Source organism: Cebidichthys violaceus, unplaced genomic scaffold, assembly GCF_023349555.1.
Source record: "Cebidichthys violaceus isolate CVI_PGR_0920_01 unplaced genomic scaffold, fCebVio1.0.p SCAF_23, whole genome shotgun sequence".
Lineage (NCBI taxonomy): Eukaryota > Metazoa > Chordata > Actinopteri > Perciformes > Stichaeidae > Cebidichthys > Cebidichthys violaceus.
The window spans coordinates 990,001-1,001,500 of record NW_027176406.1 but is presented as its reverse complement, the minus strand read 5'-3'; the positions used below and the strand labels follow the sequence as shown (position 1 = coordinate 1,001,500).

Below are 11,500 nucleotides of genomic sequence, written 5' to 3'. Positions count from 1 at the left end.
CACTATCTGATGAAGAGTGAAAGGGAGAGCAGGCGGGTAGAAGAGCCGGGCCGGATGTTCCTTTCAACTTCCACGCTTTACTCCATGAGGGAACTGAGGACAAAGTACGAAGTAAGAGAGGCTGAAGTAGGTGAGTGCTTCTTTCTTCTTCTCTCCTTCGTTCAAATTTAATTCACCGCTTGACGTCGAGTGCTCAGAGGTATTCTGTTTGAGCATCCGTCTCCTGGAGGGCTTCCATGGTGACGGCAATTTTCACCTATTTTCCTCTTGATTCAGCCGTCTGTCTTCCCACCAATTACCGGAAATGTGCTGATTTTCTGTCACAGTCTATTTATTCTTAATGTGATTAGTCATGTAAAACCGCTGGCTCCCCCGCACCTTCCCTTTCAAACACCTCGCGAAGCGGTTCGGGCACAGAGCTGCTTCTCCTTGGAAACTAGGAACATGCTGGTGATATTTTTAGTGACATGCAAGAGTGGAGGTGTACCTAGAGTCAAGTTGATTTAACAACGAAAAACTTCAGCTATCCCTGGCGACGCTTTGAATATGTTTTGGATATTTGACCATCTCTCAACGTGCACACATCTGTCCCCAGCCCAAGCCCTCATTTAATCCCTGCACCATGGAGTTCCTGCAGCAGATGCGCTCCCCTCGCCTGTCCTTCATCCAGACCGTCGTGTCTCTCTTCACGGGTGGCATTGCCCTCATGTCCTCCTACTGGTGCACAGGTAAACAGAAGGTGCCCAAGCCCCTCTGTTCGCCCATCAAGCAAAGCAACTGCATCCCCGTTCCCGGCGTCTCCAACTCCACCAACATCCAGTTCTCCTGGGAGACCGGGGACGACCGTTTTGTCTTCCCCGTCTTTCACACGGGCCTGTTCCTCATCTGCGAGGAGGACATCTACGCAGACTCAGCGGGTAAGAGAGGAAAATGGGTAAAAAATATGACACAGATTTGAAATATTTGGAACATGTTGATTTCTGTAGGACTGTTAAGTCATGGCTGAAGGGAGGAAATGTGTCTGAAAATGGGATCACAAAGGAAGGTCAAAAGCTAAAGTTCTTTCAAATGAAAAAAAAGCCCAGATGTGTCACTAGTGACCCTGAAAAGGATTAAGCAGGTAGAGGAACTTTATAATTGAAAGAACACAGGATCAAACCTCAGTCATGTGGCCATGCTTACAGTAAACAATCGGTATCAATGCACAGGATTTCATAAGCATATCCCTGGGCATATGTGCTGATCGGGTAGTGTGTAGTACAAGGACATTCCCAAAGTGAGACGAGGATTAGCACAGAAGCAGGAAGTGAAACTAACTAACTGTGGCACTAGTGGGACAGACAATGAAGTAGGTCACAGGAGCAGAAGCAATCCAAGGTGGTGGGATGAAGTGAGGCCTCGGGTGTGTTAATTTGTATTTGTGCACGCGCGTCTGAGTGAGTGTGTGTTTGGATACGTGCTGAGCCCAAAGAGGATTATCATCAGTGTGTGGTCTGCTCACAGAGATTTAGACTTTAACAGCATGACTCAATTATGGATTAGAAATCCAGAGAGGGAAAGGTTAATAGGATTCACAAACATCGGCTGGGTTTTCACCATCTCATTTGCAACTGATTTTAAAGATTAAGCTTGGTCATTGGTGATTTTATACATCTATTATATAGTATCTATATGTAAACCTATTTTTTCACTACTTGTGGACTAAACCGTCCTGTGTATTCTGGTCCTCGTCCCTCGTCCTTCGTCCTCGTCCCTAGCTGTGTGAGCACATAGAGCGATGCAAAGAAAGTTCATTTAAGAGTTTATGTGCACGCATACTTGGTCGATGAAGGTGATTCTGATTCTGAATGATACTCAAGTTCAGCAAAAATATATGTCTGACTTATGTGGTCAATTATATAAATCAGTCCACACTTTGAAATGAATAGTAAATAACACCAATCTGTACTCTAGATGCCATTGGAACTATTTGTATTCTACTTTCTTTCAACCAAAATACTTCAGACCTGTTTTTTAAAGTGATAAACAGAAACACATTCAAATTTAAATGATGTTTATTTTTTTGCCCTGAAATTCCGGGTGCTTTGTTGTCAGATGTTGCTTTATGTTGGCTGGCTTCTTAGGCTACGTCTGCTAGCAAGGAAGACACATAGACACAAGACACAGACTCCTGTTCTCAATAGAACCAAACTCCAACTGATTGACATGATGTGTCACAATCGTATCAGAGTTTCTATTGGCCCAAAGCTGATGGGGATGAAAGTAATGGACATAATATGCTTGTTTTATTGGCGCAGATGGTTCCCATCTATATGTACTTTTCAATGATACACCACAATTTTATCATTTTTAACCAATAATTTCTCGGACCCCAGAGAGTGCCACGGACCCCACTTTTAGAATCACTGATGTAGAGTTCCTGTCATGTTCCTGGTGGTTACTCTGTTCCCTGTTTTATTTCCTAAGTTCACTCCTCATGTTTGGTTTTACTTCCTGTCTTTGTGTGTTTTCCCGCCTTTTTGATTGTCTGTCCCGCCCTGATCAGTTTCACCTGTCCCTCATTAGTCCTGCACTCACTTGTTCTCACGTCCCCAATTATTTCTGTTTGCTTGCGATGTGCCAGCTGTATCTGCCTTCCTTCTGGGAACCTGTAAGACTTTTGTTTTTGAATAAAATCAGCTGAGACAGTCACAAATATAATTTGTGCAACTCTACTGATTTGATTCACTTTCACTACCAGCTATTTTTGGTGAAAAAGGGCCAAAACTGCAGACAGATAAAGTTGGTGAATTCTTAAACATCATAGCTAAAGATCCAGATATCTGGTGGAGACCAAAAACAGAGCTAAAAGGAGTGTCAATATTGGACTTGTATGCACCAGGTGGTCAGACACATGACAGAAAATGATGTTGCCACATGTCTAATGGATATGTTAATATAGTAGGCAACTGTATGCTAATGTTAGTTATAGCAATTTGAAAGGTGATTCTGTTATGCCAAATATTGTTACTGCAGGTTTAAAAGTGACACTCCTGTTTCAGACTAATAAATATTTCACACAAGCTCTAAACATGTGAATGAATGCTAATGACTTATCAAGTACGGCGGCCCTGAGCTTTCAATGCACTGCAAGTAGACAAAACAAAGGCAACACATGCGCAGCATTTAGAAAATATAGGAACATGCTGCAAAGACTTGAAACACCATCAGATACAAATAGGTCAAATCTAAGCAAGTGAAGAAAGTGGTTTTCTTGGTGCTTTGTCTGTTTGCATCTGTTTTCTAAGTCACAGTGTGTTGAGCTTATGGGCCACTGTCATTTAGGGCCAAATACCTTATGGCAGTTGCATGTAAATAAGCCACAAAGAAGCTTAACCAGCTGCAGAAACGGGTTGCTTCTATTTATGTCATTACAGTGGAGGACCAAAATCTCATTTTGGGGATGAAAACAAAAAGCTTTTATGTTGAAAATTTAAAAATCACTCAAATTAAAAACTACAGTAGACGCACTGACCAAGTGTCATTTTGTGCTGCTACTGAGAGTTTTCCTGTATGCCCCACCCCTCCAGATTTATACAACACAAATCCTATAATCTCCTATCAAAGCTTTTAAACATTATGCAAACTGTTACCTCAATCTGACCACTTTGACAACACATGTACAGCCTTCTGAAAAAAAAACCCACTGCAAATACAGTGTAATTAGACAAAACGCAAGCAAATGAAGAAAGCGTTTGTCGTATTTTCTCACTTTGCAGTGTTTTATTTTTCTATAAATGCTTCATTTCCTCGTGCTTTGTCCGTTTGCATCTGTTTTCTTGTGTGGTTAACTTTCAGGGCCACCGTAGTTTAGAGCCACATACGGTACTCTGATTATTGCAGCTGTAATGTCAAGACACAAAGAAGCTTAACCGACTACAGAACAAGGTTGCTTCTTTTTTTTCCTTCTCTTTTAGTAGCTTTGCAATGGTGGAAAGAACCCATTTCAGGGGGTGAAAACAAAATACATTCATGTTGAAGTCAATAAGTGAAATGATAGACAAGACACAACGACAAAAGTCTCATTTTGTGGTGCTACTAAGGTTTTTCCCGTGGGCCCCATCCTTCCCGATTATTACCAAACAAATCTCATAATCTCCCACCCGGTTACCTCAGGCCATGTAAACACTTTCGCCTCAATCTGGTTATTCACACAGTAATTAGATTGCAGTGTTCATTTTAAATGTACAGTATACACCGTACGCACAGGCTGAAGGATGTTTGAACTCGGTTTCTCTTGGAAACAGTGGTGGCTGCAGTGAAATATCATTGTTTACTAAAAGCTTTCCACTTTTCCTGTTGGTATAAAAGCAGATTTATTGTTAAATGTATGAGCTTATTTGCGTTTGTCTTTTGATGCCCATAGACGAGAAGTGTCGAGGGTTTCATACGTTGACTCCAGGATCTGAAAAAGGTAAACGGGTTCATCACATTCTCCTGCATTTTCCGTGGGCGCTTACGCTCTCGGTCGACTGGATGTCTGAGATCCCGACCTTCACCTGTGTTTGTGCTCAGCCTCTTCTCCTCCTCCTCCCTCTGCAGCAATGATGTGGCTGTCTCTGTCGTTGGAGATCATGTATGTGGGTCTGCTGGTAATCAGCTGCACACTGCTGTCTGTGCAGTTATGCATCAGGGCCTGGTGCCCCTCCACGCAACGCTGGGGCCAGCTGCTCAACGCTTTCGCTGCCATCTTTACAGTCCTGGGAGGTACTGTATGGATTGAATAAATCAGAATTTGGTAACAACACAGAACAACTAGTATTACTAGTTTCCCTTTTAAATTACGGAACCAATCTGGTATGTTTCCTCCCTCTTGTCTTCGCAGGTCTGCTTGGGATGGTGGGTCACATGATGTTCATGCAGGTGTTTCAGACCACGGCCTCAATGGGACCAGAAGACTTCAAGCCTCACAGCTATGGCTACTCCTGGGCGTTCTAGTGAGTTCATAAAACACACTGCACTAAAATCACATGCACCATGAGGCCTGATTGAAACCGCGCTGAGTCGTAAGGATCCAGGCACGCTGGGATCCTCAGTCCACAGCTGTTCCCTTTCAAAACTTGGACCGTCGTGTACTGAGTGTTTCGGTTGCAGATTTACTCCCAAAGCCAGCAAAGGAACGTGTTTCTGTTGGAATGGTGGAACGTTTTCATGTCTTACTGTTGAGTCCTTGATGACTTGAAACTAAGTGTTTCTCTTCTTGCGGCCCCTCTGGACCAGGCTCTGCCCTGACTAATTTTCCAGACACCAGCATTCAACTCTTCATGTGGGACCATGTAAGATGTCGTCCTTTACAGCTTTGCATCAGGGTGTTCGCCTGTCCATTCTTTGTAGCCTCACAGTCCCAATCCCAATTTGACAACCGCAGCTTCTGCTGAAATTTCGTCAAACCGTGCATGCCGAAGAGCCCTGAAGGCATCATTCTAACAGTCGACAGCTCAGCCTTTTTTCCTCTACAGTGTCACAACAACATGGCCTCAGAAGGTGTGATTAAACAGCTACAAAGTTTGCGTGTGAACATGTTTGAACAATCATTAAACATGTCTTCCTTTCTGCCTCAGTGAGAATTCATTTAGACCCTGGTATGAGCATATTATTATTATTTCTGTCTCATTACATCCACCCATTTATTCAGACTTTTTAAAAGTCTGTCCCATCTTTCAGGCAAACAGAGACTCTCTGCAAAAACTTTTTAAAGTTTAAAAATTTAGTGTACACTCTACTTTACAGTAACAACAAACTATTGAACTGTATCTCCAAGTTATATAAAAGCCTGCTGGAGTGTCGACCAGCAGTAGTAAATCATAAGATAATAAGAAACTGTCTTTTTTTTGTTTGAAATTCATAAATGCTCTTATAATGTAAGGCATAAACTCTCACAACTTAAAACTATACACAGAATATATGATATAGCTGCCCAGAATTAACTCTGACATTTTAGTTTTTGTGTCTGTAAAAAAAAAAAGAAGCAAAGGGAACTACTTTCATAGGTTGCGTATAACCAGTTCCATTTGTTAACTCTGTAATTACAGGGCGTGGCAGCATGTGGCTAGTATTGTTTTACACCTTGTGAGTCCATGTGTCATCGTGGCAATATGTGGTCCTGGAGACACCTGCTGTGGCAGCAACTACCACAGAAGTGGTTTTGAGAACTTGAGTCTGTGGACAGATTTTGTCACCGTGATTGTGTCACAACTGTGCGAGATGCAGTCACAGAACTTCACAGGTGTGCAGCTGAGGTCGAAATGATGGCCGTGGTCTGAGCGAAGTTGCCCGAGGGAGTAGAAGATAAGATAAGATAATCCTTTATTAGTCCCGCAGTGGGGACATTTACAGGATCACAACAGCAAAGTGGACAATACAAACAAGGTACATGGTAAAAAACAAGAGCAAAGTGGGGAAGGTGCCACTGCACCCCCCACTATACGCCTCTGACCTGATTTGACGTTGCAGCTGGCAGGCCCGGTTCTAGACTGCTTTGTGGGGCTGTGACAGGTTGTGTACAGTAATCAGAGCCCTTCATTAGGATATGGTAGTAGTCAGCCAGTGGGAAAACGTAGCCAGCGAGGGGGGTAGACATTTTAGGCCGTAAAATTTGGTTCTTTCTAATGGCACTATTCCATCACATACACTGATGTCAAACATTGCATATTCTAATGAGTTTGCCAAACCCGATGATAAACATGTAGTGAGTTATTTTAAAGGAGAATTGGGCTTCTTGTACCTTTTTTTAGCTCACACAATCTGTAAGTAGCTGTTAATATTATTGGGTGGCGTCATTCCTCTCCCTTTTCTTCTCTATGGATATACTCCACACCTAAATACTCTCTCCCAGTCACATAACTGGTCTCATGGCTCTGAGACAGCAGTTTTGCTAACGTTCGCGGGACGTTGTTTTGCTAACGATATAACTGACCAGTTCGATGCGAGTAGAGGTGTGTACGGTTAGACTGTAGCGGCTAGTTGGTTTCAGGTGATTTATTGAAGATGATTACGGTGAGCCGCCGTGCGAAACGGCACTGCGCTGAAACGTGGCACTTCTCAGATGCTGCAGATTTATCAACATATCAGTTAAAAGTAAAGTTTGTCTAACCTTTGATTGTGTGGTCAATTATAGTCGACTAATGTATGTGAACATGCCACCAAACATAACCTTCGAAACGAGCCACAACTTAACCGCGTGCGAGCGTCATGGGTGAGCTCCGGGAACAAATAGCACTACACCCAGAGTAGGTCAGCTTTTTTATGGAAAGCTGATCAGAAAAGTCTCACCGCTCCCTCGCTACATCTCCATGTTGATGGGTTTCATCAAGGCCAAACCAATAAATCAGATATCAGTAAAACATGTCATTAAGATGTAGCATTTTTATGATTGTTTGAATCAATTATTGGCAATCTGAATGTGGATGGGATTTCTCACTGGCTAAAATAAATTACCAGATATACCACTCAACAAAATGCATTATTCTACTGAATATAAACAAAAATGATTTCCCGAAAGCCGCAGTTCTGTTCTGAGGTTTGAGGGTGGTTTTTTTGCTTTAATTTGAAAAAGAAGAAAATCCCGCCCTTCCAAGTTATTGTGTCTTCCCTTTAGTCAAAGTCTGAAATGACCCGGTATACACTCAGTTACACCTCCTCTGCACAGGCGTGTCAACACGCAAGCACAAGCAAACGGCACGCTCGTGATCCGCTTCCTGTTTCTCTCTGTCTCCATCAGTATGGCCTGGTTTGCCTTCACTGTCTGCATGTCAGCCGGCGTCTCCACTCTGAACAACTACACCGAGAATGTGCTGATGATGGGGCCCAGATACAGCTTCAACGCCTGCAGCTTTAACTTCGTGGGTCTCCTGCCACCATATTACTCCCCTGCGTACCCAGCCATAGCCTGTCCCCCGTCTCCCCCCCGGATCTCCCACTTGTCTCCCTACTACGAGCCCCCTACAGCAGCCTTGCCGGCCTCCTCGCCGAGGCTCGCGCACTCCCACTCCCTACCTCTCCCTCACTCCGACACTTTCCCTCTTCCCCCATCCCACCCCGCGCCTGCATCCCCGTTCCATCGCCTCTCCCTCCCCTCTCCGTTTCCATCGCCCGTCCACCTGCCGCTGCCAGGACACCAGGAGAGCCATTACGGGCCAGAGGAGTACTACAGCCCACTTTGACCTACTGCATGGACTGTTTTCTATGACTGGAGGACCTGTGACCTGTCTCGGCAATGCAATAAAATGTTTTTTAAGTTCTGAATTTACACGGTTAGCGGTCCAGTGACCCAGAGAATCAGCTTTGATCATTATCGCCCAGCTCTAATAAAGAAGGAAAGAGTAAATGCAGAGGACAACGTTGTTTTGTAAACTAATTATAGTAAAGAAATGCTCCATAAACTGTATCATTTAGAATCAATCTTACAGTTTTACTTGTGTATATAGAGAGCATCAGCAGTTGTCATATTTTAAATCTTGTTTTGGCTAATGCACAACATTTTAATAAATTTGATCTTCAGACTAGCTGTTTGAAACATCTCACTGCTCTTTGTCTGCAAGACTCAAATGAAATGCAATCATTCTAACAAAGTAGCAAGTAGAACATAATAAATTAAATAACCTCAATAATTGGTTGAAAATCAAGTTTTAATGTCGTAGAAATCATTGTCATTGCCATCCATAATAAGCAATAGCAGTAGCAAAAATAAAACAGCATTAGACATACAGAGCATTATGGGAAACAAGACATATTTACAAATAATATCTCACACTTTAAGATACAAGGCAGTTTGCCTTTCTGTCACACTGCGTGGAAACAGAGCACATATTACCAGTACATCTGTGGATTAACTGTCAAAAGAGATATTAGATTAGTGGATTTAGGTACATTTCAAACATACTAGGCTAGTGGAACTCAGATTCTCTCAAATACTGTTGCTTTGCTGCTTTTGGAATGGCCCAATCAGAAAATTATTTCAAGTCCCGCTACTTAGGGGTTCATTACTCTGTCCCATATTTATGCTTTGTATCAACACAATAATGTAGTGTCCCCCCCCCCCCCCCCCCCCCCCCCCCCCCCCACACACACACACACACACACACACACACATACACCAGTGTGATGTCTTCCTAGTCACAAATGATTACAAAACAAAAGCTTCTGTATTATTTTTTTTTACTGATTTTACATTTTGTATCATCACATAGTCTCCCACACAAATATGCAACGAAATGTTTTTTTTTAAGACTTTGCCGGTCAAGTTGTTGTGACTCTATTTAATTATTTAAAATAAGACCAGAGCAGAAAAATGAAATAGAATTGATGAACTAACAATAAGATAACGGGAAAAAAGATGATAAACTAAAATCATAAACTCGCCCCTTTTTATCCAACACTCATATCCATATGTAAATGTAATTACAACAACAATAACAACAACAAAAAAGACCACCGATTTTACTCTTCAACCTGCCTTTGTTAAAAGCCAGAAACATTGATGGATCTTAATTTATCTTAGCATCTTAAATCGTAAGGCAAATTTTGTTCAGTTAACAACAATAATATTATTAATCTGTAGATGCCTTAGAAATCCAGCTCAAACTCTGGGTTGAAACTGCACTCAAATACCCCTTGTGATTGATTGAACTCGCCTTTTACTGCAGAATAAACACCCCACAAAGTGTGAAACCCGACTATCTGACAGCAGGCTCAATTAAACACCAGTATGTATTTGAGAGGGTCGACAGGTCGGCTTTTATCTGTAGCTGAATATACACTAGCAGCTCAAATCTGATGTCCACAACGAGAAAATATAAACACTGTTTACACCATCTGCGACTAGAAACCAGATTTCAGCTGAAAGAGTAGATCCAGCCAGAGGTTTTGGGCTGGTTGGAGTTAGTTCTAGTGTCCGTCTCACGCTGTCTTCTTGCGTAGCACAAAGTAAGTGATGGAGGAGATGAACGTGATGGCGAAGGAGATCCACGCCAGGATGAAGCAGTGACCGTACCAACCGGACTTCTCGTCGATGTGGAAGCGGTCTGTGTAGATGGAGGCTGCGATCATGATGCACAGGCCTGGAGGGAAGGAGACAAGGCCACATCAGTGAGGGCACGGGGAATGGGGAAGGGGTGAAGAGCGGTGAGGATGCAGAGATAGAGAGAGAGAGAGAGAGAGAGAGAGAGAGAGAGAGAGAGAGAGAGAGAGAGAGAGAGAGAGGGAAAACAAACAGGGCAAAGACACTTACAGGCAAGGAGCTGAAAGATGCCGGAGATGGTGAACCTCTGTCCTTTCGGGAGGGTGAAGAGCTGAGCCACAAACACGAAGATGCCCAGGATGGAGAATATACAAGCGAGCACTGAGCTGGCCTGCACTGCCTGGAGGTAATCTACAGGGGGAGACAGAGAGAGAGAGCGACACGGTGAAGATGCTGTGTGTGTGTTTGAGTGATGGGGGGGGGGGGGGGTTATCCTAAAGATGTGCTAAACATCATACTGACTCACTCAGGAAACAATAATGCTGCAGAAATCTGCTGATTATGACGCAGCGGGAAGACAAACAACTCTTTATGATTTGAAGGTTCACAGTTGGAATAACCCCTCACTGTACATTCTCATACATGAGTTTGGATATTTGGGTGTAATATGACAGGAGCCCTTTGATGGTCGGAATTTGAAAGGCAAAAACATTTTTTTGGGGGATAACTGCAAAAACCCATTGTGTGTCCCCAGTTCATTTACATGCATATGTTGCCAGAAGAAATAGCTCTATCCAAGATTTGTTTGTACACTTATTTTTCACTTTCAGGTTTGTATTTAATGTGTAGTAAAAAAAAAGGTGCCGTCACGTGCTTCCACGGGCCAATCAGGATTGAGCAACGTCTGACTCAAAACCTGATGATAGCCGTCAATCAAACCAAACCACACCCACACAGCTATCTTCTTAGCTTTGATCGTGGCCATGAAGGGCATGACAATTTCACATTTAGAGAAACACCGCTTCAGGGGCTGTAATGAAATGCAGTGGTTTCAGCCACTGGTGTAGAATAAAGGCAGCGCAGGGAATGCTAAGTCGTACAGTGTGGCAGGAAATCGATGAAACAAACTTTCTTTTTTTTTCTGAGAAGTACATGACTGAGTTAAAGTGTTGTGCCCACGGAAACAGGTCCCCTCTTTACTTCGCTTCTTTGCATCACAGGGCATGACTTACCCTGTGGGTAGTGTGAGCCTGCGGGCAGATCGGTGTAGTTCCACACTCCCTGTTGGTATGTCCACCGGGCCCACACGTCAGTGGATATGGTGTCGGTCATCCACCAGGCCTGAGGGGAAGAGATCATTTTACATTCACAATTATGCATAAATACAACGGACAACCTTCCTCACATGCTAAGGGGAAGTGAATGAATCAATACTAGGCGAGACGAGGCGAGAAGTAATGCGGAGAATTCAAAGCAGGAGTGTGTGTGTGTGTGTGTGTGTGT

At 43.2% G+C, this 11,500-nt stretch overlaps 2 protein-coding genes across 2 annotated transcripts in view; one reads left to right on the top strand and one right to left on the bottom strand.

Annotated features, from left to right (window-relative positions):
• LOC137878479 (germ cell-specific gene 1-like protein) lies at window positions 1-8,499 on the top strand. Its single transcript, XM_068718799.1, has 6 exons — window positions 1-130; window positions 596-917; window positions 4,406-4,453; window positions 4,582-4,746; window positions 4,865-4,976; window positions 7,760-8,499. Exons 2-6 carry the CDS (start codon window positions 623-625, stop codon window positions 8,199-8,201), a joined length of 1,062 nt encoding a protein of 353 aa, XP_068574900.1. The 5' UTR covers window positions 1-130; window positions 596-622; the 3' UTR covers window positions 8,202-8,499.
• A 679-nt stretch (window positions 8,500-9,178) lies between these two features.
• The window catches only part of LOC137878601 (epithelial membrane protein 2-like), a 4,951-nt gene continuing 2,629 nt past the window's right edge, over window positions 9,179-11,500 (bottom strand). The window contains exons 3-5 of the mRNA XM_068718958.1: window positions 11,230-11,338; window positions 10,268-10,408; window positions 9,179-10,097 (exon numbers count right to left, since the gene is read on the bottom strand). Coding sequence (XP_068575059.1) covers window positions 9,937-10,097; window positions 10,268-10,408; window positions 11,230-11,338 — 411 coding nt within the window. The 3' untranslated portion in view covers window positions 9,179-9,936. The remainder of the gene's footprint in view (window positions 10,098-10,267; window positions 10,409-11,229; window positions 11,339-11,500) is intronic.